The 23,988-nt window shown below is 51.4% G+C and overlaps 1 protein-coding gene and 1 pseudogene across 2 annotated transcripts; both read right to left on the bottom strand.

Moving 5' to 3' along the window:
* Positions 1-588: 588 nt before the first annotated feature.
* On the bottom strand, positions 589-13,840 carry SMIM10L3 (small integral membrane protein 10 like 3). Its single transcript, XM_084886241.1, has 2 exons — positions 13,491-13,840; positions 589-2,120 (listed from the first exon to the last, which is right to left on the bottom strand). The coding sequence occupies exons 1-2, from the start codon at positions 13,674-13,676 to the stop codon at positions 2,100-2,102; spliced, it is 207 nt and encodes a 68-aa protein (XP_084742367.1). The 5' UTR covers positions 13,677-13,840; the 3' UTR covers positions 589-2,099.
* Positions 13,841-21,753: 7,913 nt separating this feature from the next.
* On the bottom strand, positions 21,754-22,973 carry LOC311622281 (calcyclin-binding protein-like; annotated as a pseudogene). Its single transcript has one exon. The product of its transcript is annotated as a calcyclin-binding protein-like (transcript).
* Positions 22,974-23,988: the final 1,015 nt, after the last annotated feature.

Here is a 23,988-nt window from a genome sequence, read left to right as displayed (position 1 = left end):
CCTTATTCTAATATAACTACATGAAAAAACATTTCAAATGTATTCATTTAGCATTTGAACCCAAATGGGAAATCCCTGTTTTTTCTTTGCAATTGGTTGCAAAGTTATATACTTGCAATTTATAAACCAAAAGAAATTAAAAAAAAAAAAAAAGTCATGGAAAGTTCTATCCCAATGGAGCAGACTTAAAAAAAAAAAAAATAGGTAGTGTCGGGGAGAAAGGCTTGGCCACCAGCTCTCGTTTTAAAACACCGAAATGTCGTCGTCTCGTTTCACAACCGACAGTGACTTCGCCGGAGTGTCTGCCGGCCGGGCCCGAGTTGCTCAATCAGACACCGTCCTTTCGGACCGGCTGGCAACTGTTCCCTCCCGAGGACTCTCACTTTGGGGCTCGAAGCTCCACCCCAAGGACCACACAGCCCAGATTCCACCCATCTCAGGAGGCGGGGGCTGCGCGCCCAGGAGCTTCCCATGGATCCCGAGCTCTGCCCTGGCAGCAGCCTGGCCACCGCGCTGACAGACTTAACGCACGAGGAGGCAGCATCAATGAGAAGAACCGAGACTGTACGCATAGAGTCAGACACTTACTGTGCTAAAGAGCAGACTTTATTTCTCATTTCCCCAGAACACTACGAGAGCACATGGCATGGTGACCTAGCACACAATAGACGGGTCTATGCAATCCGTCACCCGGAAACGGCTGTCATCATCCTTACAAATGTACGCTCCTCGGTGACCTCTGTCCAAGTTATCAACACACAACAAGGCAGGAGTGGCCACAGGAAAACTGGAGCTGCCGGCCCGCCTCAGGGACCCACAGCTGCCTCCCTGCGGGGTCTCACACTCGCTTCCGGTGCAGGGACGCTGCCAGGGTCCCGGCTGGAGAAAGGTTTATTCTAAAGGTGAGCTTGATATTGCAGCTTTCACCGTAGGTTCCTCCGCTAACATTTCATTGCAGGAGGAAAGGAAGGCGAGAAAAGAAATCAAGTTTTTCTCCGACCACAATGATTCTACAAAAACGCAACAAGGATAACAGCACATCATCAACACAGCATCCTGGAGATGGTCAGCCGGCCGGGGAGACGGCGTCTGGGACAGCAGCCAGGACGGGTGATGGTTTGTAAGGAACTTTAAATCACATCTTTACGGTCTAATCTGACATCTATGCAGGTTATGATCCTGTTCTCACCGAAATGGTCTCCCGATCCTGAACGGCTTTCAAGCAAATTTAAAACACGATCAGTAATGTCCTTCCACGTCACCTGCTTTCCACGCGTTCCAGGCCCGCTCGCTGAGGTCAGGACGGAAACCAGGCAGAGCGGGAGGAAATCATTCTAGCACAGCCTGTAAATGAATCTCACTATTTTATTGTGCAGCCTGGGCCTCCACCGCGGCACACCGGCGTGGCTGCGTCACAAGCCCGCAGGGCCCAGGGGCCGGCGGCAGGTCCGCGGAGGTCCGGGGTGTGTGCCCGGGGACGCGCACTGCCATCGCTCGGGAGCACTTCGGGCCGGCCAGGCGGCTCCCACGCAGACACTCTCCGCTCCGGGAGGGCCCCTGGTGCCCCCGCAGTGATGCCCGCTCCTGACCGCGGGCCGCGTGGCAGTCCTGGCCCCCCGAGCTCTCCTCTGCGGCACCGGCCTCGGTGGCTGCTGGTGGCCCGGGGCCCTTCCAGCCAGTCCCTCACCGGGGCCGCCCCGACACCACAGGGCACCCCCGCGAGGCGCTCCTCCGCAGGCCCACAGGACGGATCCACAGTCTTGCCCGGAGCCACCGCGGCAGCCGAATTTCTTCTCAATGATTCTGTCAAACATGCAAGCACGTCGGTGCCGCCGGGAAGCCGGGCCTCGCGCGGGGCACTCTTCGTTTCCAGCGACCCCGTCTCGTTCTGTGTGTTTCCGTGGCCATCCCCCGCAGGCGCCTCCGCCCAGGGACGGGCGCCCGGCGGGCGCGGGCTCTCCCGGGCTCGCAGGCTGCACAGTCGCTTGGCCGAGTCCCCGCGCGGCTCTTTGGCGAGGCCGGTGCCCAGGGTCCCTGTCCCGTCCCTCATGCTGCGTCTGCTGCGGGGCCGCGGACGCCTGTGCGGCCGGCCGGAGTCCTCAGTGGATCTCGATGTGAACCTGGAAAGACAACCACATGGCAGTGTCACAGGGCGAGGAGTCCCCGGTCCACAGCACTGCCCACAACGGAGGCCTCGTACGCGAGCCCCGCTTCCGATGGAGAACAGGACAGCCTGCCAGGAGAGGACAACGGAGAGCGCGCACTGCGGTCACCAGTTCCCACCACACGTACACAACCGTGGCTGTGCTCCCACAGCAGTGTGTGCACTGGCTTCCTAAGGCCGCCTCCTGTGACACGGACGGACTGGACAGGCCGCGGCGCAGTGCCCTCGCTGATGGCGCTCGGTGGCTCCGCTGTAACGAGCCACAAGCTCCTTGCGGGCCGGTGTGCACCAAGCCCTCCCTCCGAGTGACACGGACAAAGCCACGAGCACCCAGTTCAGAGACGAGGCTGTCGCCGCGGGAGCAGCAGTGCAGCCAGGGGTCGGCTACGGCCTGGAGGCCGAGGCAGGAGGTAACCCACCTGGGAACTAGGAGACTCCAGCCTGGCAGCCTGCCGCCCCCCCCCCCCCCCCCCCCGTGTGGATTGTTCTAGAAGTGTCAGGAGGGCACCAAGAAGAAAGGGAAAGAGTCTTGTGGAGGCTGGAGGGGAAGGCTCAGGGCTAAGGATGGGGAGCCGACAGGAGGCACAGCTCCGGCACCAGGAGCCGGGACGGCCTCTGAGGGGTGGGAGGCACAGGGTTCCAGCCGAGTGCTGGGTTGGTTTCGGAGGAATTACTCCAGCTGCAGGGGGGCTAGACTGGAAGGAGCCGCACGAGGCCAATGAGGAGGGATGCCACGCAGGGACAGGACGGCGTGGGGCTGTGAGCAGAGAGGAGGGGCTGTGAGCAGAGAGGAGGGGCTGTGAGCAGAGAGGAGGGGCTGTGAGCAGAGAGGAGGGGTTGTGAGCAGAGAGGAGAGGAAGCACTGGGTTTGACTGACCCGATGTTGGAGAGGGGACGGTAACAGGTTTCTCCTGGCTTCCACTCTGGGTCACCAGGGGTCACTCACTGATAATGGGGGGCGTTCAGACAGGCACACACCGAGGTGGACGGGGCTTTGCTGAGCAGCTAGCTGAATGAAGACCTCATCTCGCCCTAGCGGTGTGGCTCAGTGGATGGAGCATCGGCCTGCAGACCAGAGTCCCGAGTTCGATTCCGGTCAAGGGCATATCCTTGTTTGCAGGATCCTCCCTCACAGGCCCTGGTCAGGGCTCGTGCAGGAGGCAACCCATTGATGTGGTTCTCTCACATCGATGCTCCTCTCTGTTTTTCCCTCTCTCTTCCACTCTCCCTAAAAATCAGTGAAAAAATATCCTCGGGTTAGGGTTAACCAAAATAAACAAACAACTGCATACATCCTATCCTATCCTATCCTATCCTACATAAAGGCAACCCAACGGCGAATGACAGGTCACTATGATGGGCACTGACCACCAGGGGCAGACGCTCAACACAGGAGCTTCCCCCTGGTGGCCCGTGTGCTCCCACAGGGGGAGCCCCGTTCAGCCAGAAGCCGGTTCCAGGCTGGCGAGCGCCTCAGCAGCAGCGATAAGGATGTCTGACTCCCTGGCGGGCCTGAGCTGTCAGTGGACATCCCCTTAGGGCTCCCGTACTGTGAGAGGAGGCTGGGTTGAGGGACCCTCCCCCCAGTGCACAATCTTGTGCACCGAGCCTCTAGTGAATATATAATAAAGACCTCATCTCAAGAGATGTCAGAGCGGGAGGATGGCACTCAGGCCAGCCTCGGGAGGCGGCATCGCACGGACAGAACATGGGCATGCTGAGGGCACAAGGCCGGGATCTCCGAGACCCAAAGACCAACAGACCAGGGCCGCCAGGGAGGGAGATGCCTGCTGCACTGAGAGCTTCGAAAGGAGGCGTTACACACGTGTGTTCCCTGACAAACAGCTTAGTGAGCTCAGGCAAACCTTGAAAACTACATGCAACCTTCTAGCAGTCATGGGTGACCCCACCTCAAGGAGCATGGGAGACTGTATCAAATGTCTGCTAAGCTCATTTCCATCTCACCCCCTTTTAACTTTTTCTATGCTCTATAACATATTCCATATTTTGGTAGAGCAAAATATATGGCTTATAAATAGTATATATAAACAGGATGTCCCCAAAAAAAGTATACATACCTTAACAGTGACAGTTAAACTGATGTTTCTTTCTTCTCAGATTTAACCCACTGGAATTAATAACGGGAGCCCAAGTGTATATACTAGTACATGTTTGGGGGACATACTTGAACAGCTGATAGCTCAGTTTTGAAAATGAAATATATTTTAACAAACACTGCCTTTGTAATTATGCAAAGTGTGTGTATACATTCCTGTATATATCTGTGGGGTGTGCACAAAACTTTTTGCTATCATTGTGACCATTACTCCATATACAACTGGAAAACATAAAGTAATATGCAAATGGAAGGTGCAATCATTCTTAAGTTGAGATATAGATGACATAACATTCTATAAGCTTCAGGTGTACAACATCCTGTATCTGTGTATATTGCAAAATGATCACCACAATCAACATACATCACCATAGTTAGAGGTGTGTTGTTTTTTTTGTTCTTGTGATGAGAACTTTTAAGAGGTAGAGATCTTTTTTATTTTTTTTAAATACATTTTACTGATTTTTTACAGAGAGGAAGGGGCAGGGATAGAGAGTTAGAAACATTGATCAGCTGCCTCTTGCACACCTCCTACTGGAAATGTACCTGCAACCAAAGTACATGCCCTTGACCAGAATCGAATCTGGGACCCTTGAGTCCACAGGCCGACGTTCTATCCACTGAGCCAAACTGGTTAGGGCTCTTTTTTATTTTAATATGTTTTTATTAATTTCAGAAAGGAAGGGAGAAGGATTGAGAGCCATCAATCAGTTGCCTCCTGCATGCCTCCTACTGGGGATTAAGCCCGAAACTGGGGCATGTGCCCTGACCAGGAACTGAACCAGGAACCTCTCAGTGCATGGGACGATGCTCAACCACTGAGCCACACCAGCCAGGGCAAGAAATGCAATTCTTCTTCTTTTTTTTAAATATATTTTTATTGATGTCAGAGAGGAAAGGAGAGAGAGACAGAGCTAGAAACATCAACGATGAGAGAGAATCATTGACTGGCTGCCTCCTCACACCCCCTATGGGGATCAAGCCTGCAACCCAGGTATGTGCCCTTGACCAGAATCAAACCCGGGACCCTTCAGTCTGCAGGCTGATGCTCTATCCACTGAGCCAAACCGACTAGGGCAAGAGATGCAATTCTTGTAAGTGTGAATTCTGTCTACAACTCAAAACAATACTTTCAAAATTTACCAAGTCAAATATAATCAACTTCTCTTGACAGACTCTTTCAAATTAACTTCCAAACTGTATTATGTCAAATCTTACATTCAGTTTACTAATTTGAAATATACTAAGACTGAACTATTTTCCTGAAATGGAAGCATTCCCTAATATGCCTTTAATATATTTTAATATACCGTAGGTTTAAAAAAGTCTTAAGAAAAACAGGTCATTTAATATGGGCCAACTCTCAGGAAAATTCGTTTGTAACCACTTCTCCTGTGCCCTTGCACAAGGACTCAGTCCTGTTCTGAAGACGAGGCCTTCCCAGAATTGGGTTACACGTTTTAATAAGGCCCCATCCACAGAATCAATGAAGTAATGGTGTTTTTAAGAAGGACAGAATATACTTTTTGCTAAAGATCTTCTGGTTCTTCAGTAAGTTCATTAAAAACCATGTACTTAGTTCTGTTAGCAGAAACTCCAGCTCAGCGAAGACAGTGGCTCTGAGCCTCCACAGCCCGCTCTCTGACATTCGGCTGTTACACACACACTTCCATGTGACATTCGGCTGTTACACACACACTTCCATGTGACATTCGGCTGTTACACACACACTTCCATCGGACATGCGGCTGTTACACACACACTCCATCTGACATTCGGCTGTTACACACACACTTCCATCTGACATTCGGCTGTTACACACACACTTCCATCTGACATTCGGCTGTTACACACACACTTCCATCGGACATTCGGCTGTTACACACACACTTCCATCGGACATTCGGCTGTTACACACACTTCCATCGGACATGAGGCTGTTACACACACACTCCATCTGACATTCGGCTGTTACACACACTCTTCCATCAGACATTCGGCTGTTACACACACACTCCCATGTGACATTCGGCTGTTACACACACACTTCCATCGGACATTCGGCTGTTACACACACACTTCCATCAGACATGAGGCTGTTACACACACACTTCCATCTGACATTCGGCTGTTACACACACACTTCCATTGGACATGCGGCTGTTACACACACACTCCATCGGACATGAGGCTATTACACACACACTTCATCTGACATGCGGCTGTTACACACACACTCCATCTGACATGTGGCTGTTACACACACACTTCCATCCTGAGAGCCAGGAAGAACTTCCATACAATTTCCAGACGAGCCGTTTGTAAAGCACTTTTTGTAGTCTATGCCACTACATTACACGTGTTGGTACATCACACTGTACCAAATAAAGCACACGTGATCATGTAAGGAGCTCTCCTTGGCCCCAGCTATGCCACCGCCTCCCGCTCCCGTGTTGCCCTATAACACAACAGGCAGCCTAAATCATGGCACACAGCCTTATCCCCCGAACTGAGCCAGCAGCTGAAGGGAGGATCTATATTAAAGCTCAGACAGTAGGACAGGAAGACAAAGGGCAGGCCTGTGAGAGGCTCCCCAACTAGTCCTCCTCCCCCCCCTCCCCCAATGTATGGCACAGGCTGGAAACGGAACCAGAGCTGGAGCCGGGAGGCGCACAGAAAACAAGACCGTCTGGTGCGGCCAGGTCCTCAGAGCCACCACGGAAGTCACCTTCCACAGACACCCCTCCTGAGGGGCAGCTGGCCAGGCGACAATGGCCTGACCCAATTAGGCACGTTCCCTTCCCTTCCCTGCCTTCCCTGACCTCGCTATTAATGGCCTCGGAACCTGCCGGTCTGGATACTAAAAATACCCCGGCCTGGAGCCTCTCCCTGGACAGGGCCACCGAGCGGGCGGCTGGGCGGGCAGTGCCAGCGCGTGGAGCAGGTCCTGCCTGTGCTGGGCGCAAACCCCCGGCAGGACCCTCCCTGCCTCCGCGGCTGAGAGTGACCGTCACTCACCTAACAGCTGGCCCCGTGACTAACGATCGCCGGGTGTAGCCGACACTGACTCCGCACCCGCTCCCTGCTTCAGCCAAGCAGGAAGGACTCGTCCTCTGCAGCAAGTGAATCACGGCCACAGGACGCACCGCGGCACCAGGTCCCGCCACCCACTCGTCATCCAGCACGGCCCTCACCCGGCCCTCCGAGCCACCCCCTTCCTCCTCCCAGCACCCGGTGCCTGTGCCGGCTCACACCTCCCAGGCCGGCTCACACCTCCCAGGCCGCAGTCCCGCTGGAGGGGGGGCCACGCCCTCTCGGAATTGGGGGATCCGAAGTGTGAAAAAGCACCAGCATCTTTCTGACCAACCCACCCAGAGCAGCCAAAGCACAGCAGCGATCATGGCACAGAGTGCTAGGGCGCGGTGACCGCCGCCGAGGGCATCTGCAGAGCATATGGACGCGGCTGCCTTTTCTGGGTAACTGGCCACTCACCGCCGTCACAGCGCGGGTTAGGGGCAGGGGAGCGCTGACTTTTCCAGTCCTTTGCCGGGGTTAGAATCGGGCTGTTTTTATTGCTGTTGAGCTGAGCTCTTTCTCTATCGGGATATTCATCAGTACCAGATAGCGTTTGCCAATACTTCTTCCCACTCTGTGAGTTGTCTTTCTCACTCTCTTGATAGTGTTCTTTGATGCACAGTTTTAATTCTGATTAAGCCTAATTTTTTGTTGTTGTCGTTGCTTCTGCTTTTGGCAAGAAATCACTGCCAAAGTCAATATCATGATTTTCCCCTGTGTTTTCTCGAACAGTTTTAGATTTGGTTCTTAAGGTTAGGTCTTTAATCCATTTTGAGTAAATTTTTATATAAGATATAAGGTTAGGGCCCACCTTCATTTTATTTTCTTAATATGAAAAAAATAAAAGCTTTAAACTTGTTTTGCTTTTCTTTAAAAATTATATATATATAACTTTTTTTATTATTGATTTAAGAAAGGAAGAGGGTTCATAAGTAGATGTTCAGCCACTGGAACACACTGGCTGGCTACACGTGCTTTTCTTTACTTACATGTGGTGGATACGTTTTAACATAGCACGTATCTAACTCATAACTTAATATCAGCCTGCACCTGTAAGACTTTAAAAACCTGCCCTGACCGGGTAGCTCAGTTGATTAGTGTTGTCCCAGCACACCGAAGTTGTGGGTTCGATTCCCCGTCATGGCACATATAAGAATCAACCAACGAATGTGTAATAAGTTGAACAACAAATTTATGTTTCTCTCTTTCTAAAATCAGTTTAAAAAAAAACAACACACAAATTAGTCCAGCTGGTGTGGCTCAGTGGTTGAACGTCTACCTATGAACCAGGAGGTCAGGGTTCGATTCCTGGTCAGGGCACATGCCTGGTTGCAGGCTCAGTCCCCAGTGTGGGGCGTGCAGGTGAAAGCCGATCAAAGATTCTTTCTCATCATTGATGTTTCTCTCTCTCTCCCACTTTCTTCCTCTCTGAAATCAATAAAGATACATTTAAAAATTAAATAAACTTGCCGAGACCGGTTTGGCTCAATGGATAGAGCGTCGGCTTGGGGACTGAAGGGTCCCGGGTTCGATTCCGGTCAAGGGCATGTACCTTGGTTGTGGGCATATCCCCAGTAGGGGGTGTGCAAGAGGCAGCTGATCGATGACTCTCTCTCATCGATGTTTCTAACTCTCTATCTCTCTCCCTTCCTCTCTGTACAAAATCAATAAAATATATTTAAAAAAAAAAAAAAATTAAATAAACTTGAGTCAAGGACACAGGTGTTCACTGTAGCCCTCTTTCAGATCTTACCAGGTTGAAAGTGTTTCAGTTTATGATTAAATCATTCAGTTGACAGAAAAGATCCCATAGTACTTCTATGCTTCCTATGTTTGGTATTTACATCCCCAAGTATATAATTGTTGACTACCTCAGAAGCCAGAACAAACCATGTTTAACTGAACAACTGGTTTTGACTTGGTCCATTAAGCATGTGCAAAGCTTATAAGCTTTTATAATGTTTTCTTAATTGTCTATAATTCCCCCCCCCCCCTCTTCTATCGATAGAAACCTGATGTAAATAAAGCAACAGAATAAAATTCATGTCAAACTGCCCTGACCCTGGAACTAGGGTTTTGGAGTCTTGACTAATTTTTGAAGGTGTTCAGTCCTGAGGTCATTTCACAGAGCGGAAGGCCAAGTCCTTTCAGTGCCTCTAAGACACCATGTGAGCTTCCCCTCAACTTCAGTCTGATCTCCTGCCACCTTTTTTTAAAAAAAATGTATTTGTATTCCTCTCAGAGAGAAAGGAAGAGGGAGAGAGAGAGAGAAACAACACTGATCAGCTGCACACCCGCTACTGGAGACTGAACCTGCAACCCAGGCCTGTGCCGTGACTGGAATTCGAACTGTGACCTCCTGGTTCCTGTGTTGACACTAAACCACTGAGCCACACCATGCGGGCTCCTGCCACCTTCTTCCTCAGTGACCAGCTTCCCTCTGTCCCGGAACACACGAGGCTCCCGCCCGCTACAGGGCCTTCTCTGTGCAAAGCGCAGCCCTCTTCTGACCAGAGTTCCTAAGGCTGAAGCCCTCACCTCCTTCCAAGTTTTGCTCAAAGGCCATCTTCTCAGTGAGGTCCCCGCGGACTGCTCCCCAGCCCCATCTGCCTTCCTGAACTCTCTTCCTGGCTGGAATGAATGGATGTGGTTTTCAGGTGAGAGGTGAACACTGGAGCATATGGAGCTACGGATTTAGACAGCATTCAGAAAGAGAAGACTATGCAGATCAGCTAGAAACGGAATGAGAAGAGGGAGGGCGAAGGGAGGTGCTCAGGCCTGGCCAGCACAGGGCAGGGTGGCATCGCAGGAGCACAAGGGCACTTGACAAGGCAGTCTGACGGCTATCATCAACCTGCTCATGCCTTCTGCTCGCCAACTGCTCTTTTTCCCCCAAAAATATATTTTATTGATTTTTTACAGAGAGGAAGGGAGAGGGATAGAGAGCTAGAAACATCAATGAGAGAGAAACATCGACCAGCTGCCTCCTGCAAACCTCCTACTGGGGATGTGCCCGCAACCAAGGTACATGCCCTTTACTGGGATCGAACCCGGGACCTTTCAGTCCGCAGGCCAACGCTCTATCCACTGAGCCAAACCGGTTTCGACTTTTTTTTTTAATTCCCTCCCTCTTAGCAGTTATAGGAATCTGGGTGAGCTGGGCTGAGACACCTGATTCTTCCCGCAGCCACGTAACTGAGGTGTCCGCAGGGCTTATCAATTACAATGGTTCTCAGCGCAGTTTCCTACCTTGCTCTGACTACACTCCCAGTCCGTAGGAATTCTCAGGTTTTACTGCCACGAATTTCAGATTCTGTACACATAAGGAGGACGCTAATGGCTCTTGATTAAGGCCTGCTTACACACAGCACTTTCAGATCATAGCCCTTCTGGGTTTATAAACCTTTTGCAGCTGTTTTCTCATTTAATCATCTTTCACAGTAAAGAGGTGGCAACCTCCTTAAAATGTGCCTGCCCTCCACAGGAGTTCTGAGTAAACCTGGGGGATGGAGTCCTTCATTCCTTCCTGCAAAGCAGATTCCAGCGCCCGGGGAACAGAGGGGACGGGGACGGGGCTCTGAGTGAAAGGACAGCGGTGAGCCAGGCTGACCCCTTTACTCAGATCCTATCTTCCGCTGCACTTCCCTTTAGCAGAGGCCCAACACTTAAACCCTCAGCTCAGGTCCCTTAGCGATTTTCCACAAACGAACAGAACCCCTCCACCTGCAGGGGAATTAAAGTAGCAGATGTGACCATTACAGTGAGAGAGACACCCGCTCCCTCCGTCCCCTCAGCCTGTGGCATGGCCGCAGCAAACCTAACAGCCCACGCTGTTCTGAGCCCTTCCCAGAGGACCCCAGCGATCACCTGTGTGCCCCTCGCCCCCACTCACCCCGACCCGACTGCAAGGCCCCCAGTGGCCTCGCAGAGCATTCAGCTCCCATGATGCACTAGAGCTGTGCTGCACCTGGGCTGTCACGTGGCATCAAGTCCACCAAGCCACTGCGATGGGCTCGGGGACCGGTGCGCCCAGCTCTCCTGACTGTCCAGCTGGGACAGAGCCACCCCCTCCTTCGAAATGCACTCCCCCTCAACCAGCAGCGTGTAGGTTCCTCGTTATGAAATCTGTACTGGAATAACCTTTGCCGGGTATTTCACTGCCTTACAAACAGTGGGAGATCCGGATCCCTTAATTCCTTATCGCACGCAAACAAGCAAGCCTGGGGCGCCCCCGCCATGGAGAGAGCAGGTGCGAGATCACGTCCATAGGGCTGGTGACCACACAGGTCCTCCCGGAGAGGAGAGCTGAGGGGGAGAGGCCCCAGCGCCCAAAGCCAGGGGAGAGCACGCAAGGCGGCACAACTGCAAATGGCCCTGACCGGTGTGGCTCATGGATAGAGCGCCGGCCTGCGAACTGAAAGGTCCCGGGTTCGATCCCAGTAAAGGGCATGTACCTTGGTTGCGGGCACATCCCCGGGGGGGGGGAAGGGGGGGGATGCAGGAGGCAGCTGGTCAATGTTTCTCTCTCATCCATGTTTCTAACTCTCTATCCCTCTCCCTTCCTCTCTGTAAAAAATCAATAAAACATATATTTTTTAAAAACTGTACATGTCCTGGGCTTGGTGCAGGCAGACGGTAGATTGGCAGGTCGGGAAGTGTGAAAAAGAACAGGAAGCCACAAACAAGCTAGGAGGCTGTCTAAAAAGAGGAAGAGAAGTCAGGTCTGCGTTCTGTGTGCAATGTGGAGGTCTGTGCTGGTTCTGTTTCTGTGACCAAGGACATGACGCCCACCTGCGGGAACGCAGACGGGGTCGCGTGGTGGGCCCGGCGAGTGGCCACGGTGGCCTGGCCGAGGCAGGCCGTGCACAAAGAGAACAGTGACTTTTTAATGGCACAAAACTAATTCTCAACATTGTGTACTAAGTTTTCTTTCGCAGTCAGCATGACAACACACTGAGACAGGAATCACTCTCAACCTGACGACTTTTTGTTCCGCTAGGTTAAAAGGCGCCTGTAATTCAAGGATGTAGAGATGTCATTTATAACACGGTGGTCTCCGGGGTGCCGTGTGTGTGTGTGTGTGTGTGTGTGTGTGTGTGTGTCCCTCCGCGGGCTCACATCTGACCTGCTGCTGGCCTCTGGACCTTCGGCGTCTCCACCTCCTCCACCTCCTTCTCCCTCACCCTCACCCTCACCCCACTCCCACCTCCGGCCAGGGTCAATGAGATGCATCTACCAGAACATTCGGTAACATTCATTTACCCGGTAATTTTTCTCCGAGGCTCCTTAAGGTTGGGAACTACAACAGCCAACCATCCCAGCCCCCGCCGCAGCCCCTCCCCCCAACCAAATGTGTCACTTTCCGGGCAAAATGTCCTCTCCAGGGCCAGGCCTTCCCGCAGCATCCCCACCCCGCCCCGGCCCCGGCCCTCCGCGGACCCGCCCGGCGGCAGGCCCCGAGCCCCGGCGAGCGCCCAGCCGCCCCCTCCCCGCCCCCGCCCCGGCCGAGTGCGCAGATCGGGGGTGACCACCCCCGCGGCCGGGCTCGCCGGGGCTGCAGAGAAATAACTGCACGGAGCCCGGCAAACACTCAGCATCCAGGCCCGCAGCATCCCTGTGGCCCCGGCGAGGGGGGCGGGCCGGCGGGCGCGGGGAGGCCGGGGAGGGGGCGGCGGCGCGGGGCGCGGGGAGGCCGCGGAGGGGTAGGGAGACCGGGGAGACCGGGGAGGCCGGGGAGGGGGCGGCGGGCGCGGGGCGGCCGGGGAGGGGGCGGGGAGGCCGCAGAGGGGCGGCGGGGCAGGGAAGGGGCGGCGGGCGCGGCGCGGGGAGGCCGCGGAGGGGGAGGCCGGGGCGGCCGGGGAGGGGGGCGGAGGGGGCGGCGGGGAGGCCGCGGAGGGGGCGGCCGGGGAGGGGGGCGGGGAGGCCGCGGAGGGCGGCGGGGAGGCCGGGGAGGGGAAGGGAGGCCGGGGAGGGGAAGGGAGGCCGGGGAGGGGGGCAGGGAGGCCGCGGAGGGGGGCGGGGAGGCCGGGGAGGGGAAGGGAGGCCGGGGAGGGGGGCAGGGAGGCCGCGGAGGGGGCGGCGGGGCGGCCGGGGAGGGGGGCGGGGAGGCCGCGGAGGGCGGCGCGGCGCACCCACCTGCAGGCGCACGTTGAGCATCATGGAGGCCACGATGTAGAGGTAGGGGAAGTTGATGCGCAGCCGCCAGGCCAGGTCGAAGAAGATGAGCAGCGTGCGGGTCAGGCCCTTGCAGAAGACCCCGTAGGAGCGGGCGGCGGCCGAGCGCGAGAGGCGGACAGCCAGGCCCGACAGCGCCGCCGCCATATAGCCCCGCGCCCGCCGCCGGCCCGCCGCGCGCCCGAGCCCGGCGCCTCAGCCCCGCCGCCCTCCGACAGGCCCGCGGGCCCGGCCCCCGCCCGGCCGCTGGCCGCGCTCGGCGCGCTGAGAGCGAGGAGGCGGCGGCGGGAGGCGGCGGGAGGCGGCGGCGGCGGCGGGCCGGGAGGGCAGTCCGGTCCCTGTGGGAAGCGCCCGGGGAGACGCCGCCCGCGCCGCCGCCGCCCGCCTGACGTCACAATGCCGGCCGCGCCTGCGCGCCGCCGCCCCCGGCCCCGCCCCGCCCACCTTCCCGCAGGTGAGGCGCGCATGCGTGGGCGGTGCCTCCGGGAGCGCGGCTGGTGCTCTGGCTGGGGCCGCCCCCTACTGGCGAGCCAGAGAATGACAACGAAGGGAGGCGAGGAAGAGGGACCGGGAATGGGAGAGGCACCCAACCCTGACCGCGCTTGGAGCCCTGTGCGCCAAAATAACAGGAGGAGAGTGAGTTTTATGTTATGTGTCTAACGCAGTTATAAAAAGCAAGCAAAGCGAAGCTTCTGGGGGCCTACGCACAGCACATTCGCCCCCTGTACAACGCTTGTGGTCCCAGCCATTCCCGTTCAGCGTCCACTTATGTAAAGTCTGACTTTTTATCTTTTTTATGTTAGTGAAAGCCCCTGATATGAAAAGTAAAAATATTGCCGAAACCGGTTTGGCTCAGTGGATAGAGCGTCGGTCTGCGGACTGGAAGGTCCCAGGTTCGATTCCAGTCAAGAGCATGTACCTTGGTTGTGGGCACATCCCGGTGGAGGTGGAGGGTGTGCAGGAAGCAGCTGATCTGTTTCTCTCTGATCCATGTTTCTTTTTCTTTTCTTTTCTTTTTAAATATATTTTATTGATTTTTTACAGAGAGGAAGGGAGAGAGATACAGAGTAGAGTTAGAAACATCGATGAGTCATAGATCAGCTGCCTCTTGCACGCCCCCTACTGGGGATGTGCCTGCAACCAAGGTACATGCCCTTGAACCTGGGATCCTTTAGTCTGCAGGACAACGTTCTATCCACTGAGCCAAATCGGTGTCGGCAACAGTGAGTTTTTACATTCCTACTTAAGCATATAGGTTCCTATTGTACAAAGGTTTGTGTAGTATTTTATGTCATAACTTCTGCCTACCAAGGAGGAAGTCTGGGCATTTGGTACAGGGGGGACAAAAGAGTTTCACTGATAATGAAATGCAAGTCTTAAGTCCTTTAGGTAGCAAGGATAGGAAGCAAGTGTGAAAATGGATCTAAATGTAAAAATCCTTTGCCCCAAAATAAGTTAGCAATATTTTTTAAAATATATTTTATTGATTTTTTTACAGAGAGGAAGGGAGAGAGATAGAGAGCTAGAAACGTTGATGAGAGAGAAACATTGACCAGCTGCCTCTTGCACACCCCCTACTGGGCATGTGCCCGCAACCAATGTACAATACATGCCCTTGCCCGGAATCGAACCTGGGATCTTTCAGTCCGCAGACTGACACTCTTATCACTGAGCCAAACCAGCTTCGGCAAGTTAGCAATAATTTTTAAAAGTCCTTTTAAAATTCTCTACCATAGTAAAGCAACAAGCAGATTGTCAAATTACAGCGGGGAGGGGAGGAGGATCTGGGGGAGATAATAGATCAACCGAAGGACTTGTATACATGCATATAAGTACAACCAACGGACATAAAACTCTGGGGAGGGAGGGGATGTGTGGGAGGGAGGGAGGGGGGCAAAAAAAAATCAATCAATAAAATATGTAAAAATAAATAAATAAATAAATGATAAAAAAATAAATAAAATAAAATTCTCTACCGTGAAATGAATTTGCATTCAAAATCATTTTTTAAATCTTTGTTTTATCTATAATCTATTTAGCATTATTGTTTCTCTCCTTTTTCATGTATATTTTTATTGATTTCAGAAAGGAAGGGAGGGGGAGAGAAAGAGAGAAACATCAATGAGAGAAAATCATTGATCAGCTGCCTCCTGCACGCCCCCTACTGGGGATCAAGCCTGCAACCCGGGACTGGAATCGAACCCGGGACCCTTCAATCCTCAGGCCTATGCTCTATTCCAGGGGTCCTCAAACTTTTTAAAGTGGGGGCCAGATCACGGTCCCTCAGAGAGCTGGAGGGCCGGACTATATGAACTACTGTTGTAATTCCTACTGTAACACCTCGGCTGCGCTCACTGCCCAAAAAACCTGGCGGGCCGGATCAGACTCCTCTGCGGGCCGCATGTGGCCCGCGGGCCATAGTTTGAAGACCCCTGCTCTATTCATTGGGCCAAACCAGCTAGGGCTATTGTTTTTCTTTAAATGTCCACTGTATAAAAAAATTGTACTCTTTAATGCTCAGTCATCCTATATTTCCTATCCATTGTATTCCAGGTCAAGACCATCTTAAATAAATATTTTAGAGTTTTTAGCCTTGGACTAGTTTTATTAGCAAAGAAACTAGAGGCCCAGTGCACAGATTTGTCACCAGTGGGGTCCCTCGGCTTGGTCTGCAGGGATTGGATGGAAACCAGCAGTCCAACACCGCCTGCCACTCCTGCCTGCCACCCCTGGTCATCCTGGCCCCGCTGAGCCTGCTGCGGGCTGGCACCCCGTCAGTCCCTGTTGGGAGAGGCTAGTGCCACTGCAGTGGTGCTCACCAGCCATGAGCCCTGTGTCTGGTGCCCATCGGTCAGCTGAGCAGCTCTCCCACTGTGGGAGTGCACTAACCACCACGGGGCAGCTCCTGCATTGAGTGTCTGTCCCCTGGTGGTCAGTGCAGGTCATAGCAACCAGTCGTTGAGTTGTCTGGTTGTCTACTGGCTTAGGCTTTTATATATAAAGATACTTTTCAAAGTATTTGTGTAAACCTTTAGTTTCCCTTATTTTTCAGCCTTATATTTTCCCACAGGTGTTGCTGGCATGAGAAGCTCACTTCCCTTTTCTTGTAAGCTGTTTTCGCCCTTGAGTGCACAGTGGGTCCTGTCTGAGGACCCCACAGCACATGCTGCTAAGCTGTTATTTTTTCAAGCTACCCTTCCAAAAAAGCAAAATGAAAACTTCTTTACATAGTTTTTTAAAATATATTTTTATTGATTTCAGAGAGGAAGGGGAAGGGAGAGAAACAGAAACATCAATGATGAGAGAGAATCATCAATCAGCTGCCTCCTGCACGCCCCACACTGGGGACCAGCCAGAAACCAAGGCACATGCCCTGATCAGGAATCGAACCCGGTCTTCACGGTTCAAAGGTCGATGCTTAACCACAGAGCCACGCCAGCTGGGCTTTTATACAGTTTTTAGGAAAATAATTGAAACATTTTAATGGCTAGAGTCTTCAAGGAAAAATTTGCCCCAAACAATCTAACAATGAATAAATAGGTTTGGAAATCAGCTGGATTTATTCTGAAGCCTGTACAGATTTTCAGAGGTGGAGAATTGGCTGTCCTACTTGTTAGAATTATGCTCCAAGACCAGATGGGCTGTGGTGATCTGAGGGGTGTGCTTGTGTGTGTGTGTGTGTGTGTGTGTGTGTTCCCTGGCTACTCATTCCTTTGTCTCTAACTGCCATTGAATCCCTGAGGCCTTTTTAACCAGCTGCTTAAGTGCCATAAACAATGACAAACCAAATTCCACAAAACTGAACTGAGCAAGGTGAGAAGCCTGTTGTAATTAGACATAATGAGAGATCAAAGAGAGCGCAAAGGAAAAGGAACAAGACTTCCGGCTTAATATATACCTATCCAGGTTAGCTAGTTCCGAGCCATCGAGTAAGCTGGTGAATCCGCTGGCCGCTTCAGGTAGCCTTGAACTCAGCCCCTCAACTTCCTGGCATCTGTGGGAAGACCTGCTAATTATATAGTTTGAAAAACTAACGGGCAGAACTAATTATAAGTCCCTGTGAAGAGTGTTTTTCTACAGGAAGGAGAAAAGAGGTTGAGGCAAATAGGGAAATTCATTCACCTTTGACTGTCAGGATCCGGGGAATCTGTCAACAATCGTCCCTCCTGTGATCAGAGCAGCAAAATGAATGAATGAATGAATGAATGAATGAAAAGCCTTTTTCCTTCCAGGTGAACCTGGTAAGAAAAGAACAGGGGAGCCAGGTTCCAGTTCCTGAGCTTCTCAGCTGGTTCTGTAAGTGAGGGCGGGAGCCCCATCCTGCAGAGTCTCTGTGAGAAGCAGAGGAGAGCAGGTCTGCCCAGCATCCCGCACGGTCCCAGGAGGAGAGAGGGCGCTCGGGAAGTGGTCGCCATTTTCCTAAGCGGAACCCTGAAGCCCTTCGAATGCATGTTTAATGAAACCGTCAATCATCATTATAATTAGCAATCTTTCACTATGGACCACAAGCAACCCGAAGAATGAGGCAACGGGATGCTGCTGGAAGGGAGGATGGACAGAGGGATGCACGATGTTGGTCAGAAATCATTTCTGTTCCTGTGCTCACCCCCACGGAGGCTTGGCAGGGTTGGTGGATTTGAACAGGTGAGCTCAGCTTCCATGCTGAGAAAATGCAAGTTTCCAGGCTCCCACCCAAGGGATCTTTCCAGGCGCCTGGTGCATTATTTCAACAGATTGAGGTCACTTACTAGCGTGGGGTCGTTCTCAGTGAAAGGAGAAAGGGGACAAAAGTATGTATTGAAAGACACTTTTCTAGAACACTGTTCACCCCAGTACAGTCCTCACTTATAAACCAAACAAGGAAAACAGCCTCACTGGCCACCTTTGGAAGATGCTTGGAGACAAACGCATTTTTGTAAAATAGTAAATAAAGGGGGAGAACGAAACATATACATCCTATTTTACTTGAATAAACTTGCACTAGAGGTAAGCAAGTAGTTGATAAGGGTATGTTCTCTTTGCAGAGGGGTCCAGCCAGTGTGGCTCAGTGGTTGAACATTGACCTATGAGCCAGGAGGTCACCGTTTGATTCCTGGTCAGGGCACATGCACAGGTTGCGGGATCGATCCCCAGGAGGGGGCGTGCAGGAGGCAGCTGATCAATGATTCTCCCTCATCACTGCTGTTTCTCTCTCTCTGTCCCTCTCCCTTCCTTTCTGAAATCAATATCTATATCTATATTGCATATTGATATATCTATATCAATCAATATGCTAAATTCAGAATATCACCATTTTGTAGTCCTTAATGAATTAATGAATCTAGCAATGATCATTGATGACTGTTAACATCACAAAATGAAACAACTAGGCGTGTAACTCCTAATGAAATATAATTGGGGTGGGGGGAGGGGAGATTGAGCCTAAATCTGTCAGGCCTGTAGATCTAATTAAGAGGAACATATTGGGCATCAACAATGATGCAGCCAGCAAAATCAAGATTGTGAAACTGGAAAAAAAAAAAAAAAAAAAAAAAGACAGTGAAAGGGAACTGATACATTTTAAAGGAGACTTGAGACATTTAGCTACATTTAAATGTCAACTGTAGATAAAGGGAAATGGTCATTCTCCACGGCCCTTCGTTACTGTTACTAGTATTTCTGTTGTTTTCCACACCTGTAAACTTGGAGATGTAAAAAGATACCAGCATCCCTACCTAGGCAGAGCCATGGAGGGCTCAGACCTTGGAGCAGTGAAGTTCTGAGCAAAGAACTGACTGATTTATTTTTATTTTTTATATATATATATATATTTTTTAATATATTTTATTGATTTTGTACAGAGAGGAAGGGAGAGAGATAGAGAATTAGAAACATCGACGAGAGAGAGTCATCAATCAGCTGCCTCTTGCACACCCCCTACTGGGGATATGCCCGCAACCAAGGTACATGCCCTTGACCGGAATCGAATCCGGGACCTTTCAGTCCCCAAGCCGACGCTCTATCCATTGAGCCAAACCGGTTTCGGCAGAACTGACTGATTCAGATGCTGGCCACAGCCAGGGACAGCCAGAGGGAGTGAGAAGGGGAGTGATGGATGTCGCCACAGGCTGTGACTGTGGAAAAGGGGAGTGGACACAGCATCCACCTGCATCTCCCTGCTTGCATATCATATTGTTGTCATTTAAAATCTTTCACATCTCTTTCCTTATCCGTTTCCTCATTAAAAAAATCAATAAAACAAAACAAAAAGCACTTTGAAGTATTTTTATTGATTTCGGAGAGGAAGGGAGAGGGAGGGAGAGATAGAAACATCAATGATGGGAATCATTGATCGGCTGCCTCCTGCACGCCCCCACTGGGGATCGAGCCCACAACTCGGCATGTGCCCTGACCGGGAATCAAACTACAACCTCTTGGTTCATAGGTCAATGCTCAACCACTGAGCATTGACCAATGAACAGCCAGGCATTTTCCTTCTCTTCAGTGTCAGAATTGAGTCGGTGCCAGTTAAACTTTGGTCCGCAGGTTGCCAACATCGAGGTGGGACTGAGGGAAGCCGTCCTGACTTAGAGCCATGGCAGCCCCTTGATCCTGGGTTTCTCTCCTGAGGACGGTGTGTGTGTCCTCGCTGAGAGTGGGATGATGACGGTCACAGAGAATGGATGAGAACGTTAAAAATATTAGATGTGTGCGTGTGAGTCCCAGGCCGCCAGATGGCATGGGGTGGGTGTGGCAGGACCTGATCACTGTCCTCTGGGGTCCACTCCTCTCTTCCTTAGTGGGGGTCATAGAATTTTCAGCAGGGCCTATATTTCCCAACCTGCACTGCAGCTTTGTGATCAGGTGACTAAGTTCTGGCCAATGGGGTGCAAGCAGTGTTTTGTCTTCCCAGAGCCGTCCTAACAGCCCCCTGAGCACACCCTCTTTGCTGCCCTTCATCTTGGTTTCTTCGTCCTGTGCCCGGAACCCGGATGTGCCATCCTGAGACATTAGGAGGAGCTGGGCCTTGAGGCTCCCTGGGTGACAAGAGCATCCTGGCCCGTGTTACTCACCTCTGGCTTTGTGCACAGGGAGGGGGATACACGACCTTGTTCAGGCCGTTGTCACTTAGGTCTCTGTCCTGCGCACTGAGCCTGATCCTAGTGAGCACAGTAGATATCCTGGGGTTTTGCCTGCCCAGCCACAACTTCCCCTTCTTTCAGGGGGACTTCCTCTACCCCATTCCTTGCGGTTCTGGTGGGTGGTGAGTCACCGGGTCCCTCCCTCCCGTTTTCCTCCAACAGGATGGGGAGCTAACCAAACCATGCCAACCAGAGCCCCCTCCCTCTGCCAGGAAGGGGAACCCGAGTGGGAGTGGGGTCTAAGTTATGTGACATCAGTGTCCCCAGCACAGCCCTGGACCCCATCCTTTCTGAGTCCTAATTACTCCACCAGAGTTCTTCACGTTCCTCTCTCTCTTCCCCCGAATCCGGAGCAGCTTTCTGTCCCCATCAACCAAAGAGCCACAGCTGAGGCTGTGCCATCAGCACGGCCTCTGCCTCCCCGTTCCTTCACTGCTGGCTTTGCAGGTCCCCCCCACCCACCGTCCCCCTGGAATCCCTGATCCGCCTTAGTTCCCATGTTTCCATATCAGACCGCCCCGTAACCTAGTGCACGTATACTAGTAAATGCTGTAGAACAACAACCGTTTTTGTTTTTATTTTTTAAATACATTTTATTGATTTTTTACAGAGAGGAAGGGAGAGGGATAGAGAGCCAGAAACATCGATGAGAGAGAAACATCAATCAGCTGCCTCCTGCACACCCCACGCTGGGAATGTGCCTGCAACATGCCCTTGACCGGATTCGAACCTGGGACCTTCAGTCCCCAGGACAATGCTCCATCCACTGAGCCACACCAGTTTTGGCGCACCAACTGTTTTATTGTCATCCCTGCTGTTTGGGGTTGTGTGGGCTCAGCTAAAGGCGTCTCCCTGGGAGGCTCAGGTGTTTGCGGTCGGATGGTGGCTGGGGCTGCTGTCATCTTGAAGGCTTCCTGAATTTTCCAGCACAGCCAACAGGATGGCCACCAGCTCTACCCCATTCTGACACTAACTCCCCGGAGCTACCGTCAGATTCCACAGTTCCTGTGCTCGATCCCACAAGATGACCCACTTCAGAGGCCAGCCACAAGTCCTGGAGGCCATTCAGACTTCTTTCTTTTTTGAATTTGTATTTTCTGAAAAAAAATTAAGTTTTATTTACTTATTCTTACATTGGTGAGAACTGATGTCAAGAACTTAACAAGCAGTGACATTTTTTCCCTACCCCTTAGCTGAACAAAAATACACACAATATGGCATTTTCATTAGGCAAGACTTGCTTTTTTACATTTTACAGGAGAATGCAAATATTAAAATGACCCGTTTACTAAGGAAACCATCTTTAGAGGAACTGTTTAATAAGCATATTTTATTTAAATAAATCCTCCAGTAGGAGAATTCATTGCCTTTACTTAGAAGAAGGCTCTGTAAAATTATCTGTTAAAATTATCTGCAGCTCACCAACATGTCCTTATTGGAAACATCACTTTCCACATCACAATTCCCGAAAGAAATTTAAAGTCTCAAAATTCTGTCTCTCCTTTGGCTTGCTTCTCTCTGGATTGTACCCAGGGTTTATTAATGGTTCGCTTCATGTCATCATCTCCATCTTCATAAATTTTCTTTAGAACATTCACCAGTCCCTCACTAGGATCTGTTTCAGTGTCATAGGAGGCTGTTCTTTCTCTTTGCACTCTTTTTCAGCCTGCGTCAGGGAGTCCCACCACGTGTTTTCCGCTTTCTTTCTACATAAGATGATAACTGTATCTGTCTTGACTTTTTTTGAACTACCTTCCACAGAGATGGGTTTCAAAAGATTGTTCACAATCATGGAGTAATTCTTCCCATTTAGATCCTTTATCAAAAGATCAAATGACCTCTCTGTGAAGTGCATCTGCACATTCTCCATGGGGAATTGCTGGACTCCAGTTAAGGTAATATAGATTTTCACAAACTCATCTGACTGATCCCATCCATAATTGCTGACTCTGACTGTATACCCCATGGTAATGGGAGCAACCACTGCAGCTGGTTTTTCATTGTCAAGAAGTTCTGCTTTCCTCAGTGACTTCTGCGGTGTCTTGTTCTTGACTTCGGTCTCAATCTTGGATTTTTCAGCTGTGAGAGCATCACGTACTCTCTTTCTAGTGGCCTTTTCCAGCAGCACCTTCACCTCTTCAAGATCTTTCTGTAGCTCCTCCACAGCTGGAGCCATGGCCGGGCTGGGTGGGCAAGGCACGAGCTTGCAGCCCCTCGGGGGGGGGGGGGGGAGAACAGGAAAGGCCGTACCCACGCTACTCGCAGCGCCCGCAGCCCTGCGGCCACCCAGACTGACCCTGCACCACACCGCGGCCCGCCTACCGCATGCGGCGCCTCTGGAACACAGCCCATTCAGACTTCTGACAGCCTGGCTGTAAGTTCAGGGGCGCTCTCAACCCTGGTTCAGGTCTGATGATTCACTGCTATGACATACAGACTTAGTAAACCACTATACTTCTGACTGCTGGCTTGTTATCAATGAACAGCTAGAGGAATAGATACAATGGAATATTATTTAGCCTTAAGAAAGAAGGGAATGCCACCACTTGTGAGACAGGTGCTGAGCGAAATAAGCTAGATGCAAAAGGGCAAAGACTGCATGGTACCGCTTCTCTGAGGAATCTGAAATAGTCAAACTTACAAAAGCAGGGAGGGGGATGACATTATACAGGAAGAATAAGTCATAAAGAGCTACTGTACAGCATTATGCTCATAGTTAACAATGCTGTTTCATATACTTAACACTTTAAGAGTGCGAGTCTTGTGTGAAGTGTTCTTATAACAAGTAATAATAAGTAAAGAAGGCGGAAGCAGACAGATACAGAGAACAGACTGGTGGCTGCCAGCAGGGAGAGGGGCTGGGGGACTGGCTGTAAAAGGTGAAGGGACTGAGAAGGACAGGTTGGTAGTAACAGAGTCCTGAGGGTGTGAAGCACAGCACAGGGAATACAGTCCGTAATGTTCTGATGGCTGTACAAGGTGCCTGTTGTGGGCCAGAAACATCAGGGGCATCACTTTGTAAATATGTGACTGTCTGACCGATACACCCGACACCTGAAACTAATACAGAATAATACTAAATGGAAAATGGAATTTTAAAAAATTGAAAAATTAATTTTAGAAAACTGGAAGAAAATTTAGAACAATGAAGTATTAAAACACACACACACAAAGTAAAGGAGGCAGGGGGAAACTTCTGGAAGCGAAGGGTATGTGCGTGACACAGGCTGTGAAAATGGTTCACTAATGTATCCTTGTCTCCACACTCATCTTGTGTCCATGAACTAGGGGTAGCCTTTGGCCAGGCCGGGTGGCTCAGTTGGTTAGAGCATGGTCTG

This window comes from Pipistrellus hanaki (genome assembly GCF_964339955.1).
Source record: "Pipistrellus hanaki genome assembly, chromosome: 5".
Taxonomy (NCBI): domain Eukaryota; kingdom Metazoa; phylum Chordata; class Mammalia; order Chiroptera; family Vespertilionidae; genus Pipistrellus; species Pipistrellus hanaki.
Note: the sequence above shows the minus strand (reverse complement) of the source record. Positions and strands in the feature narration are given on the sequence as shown.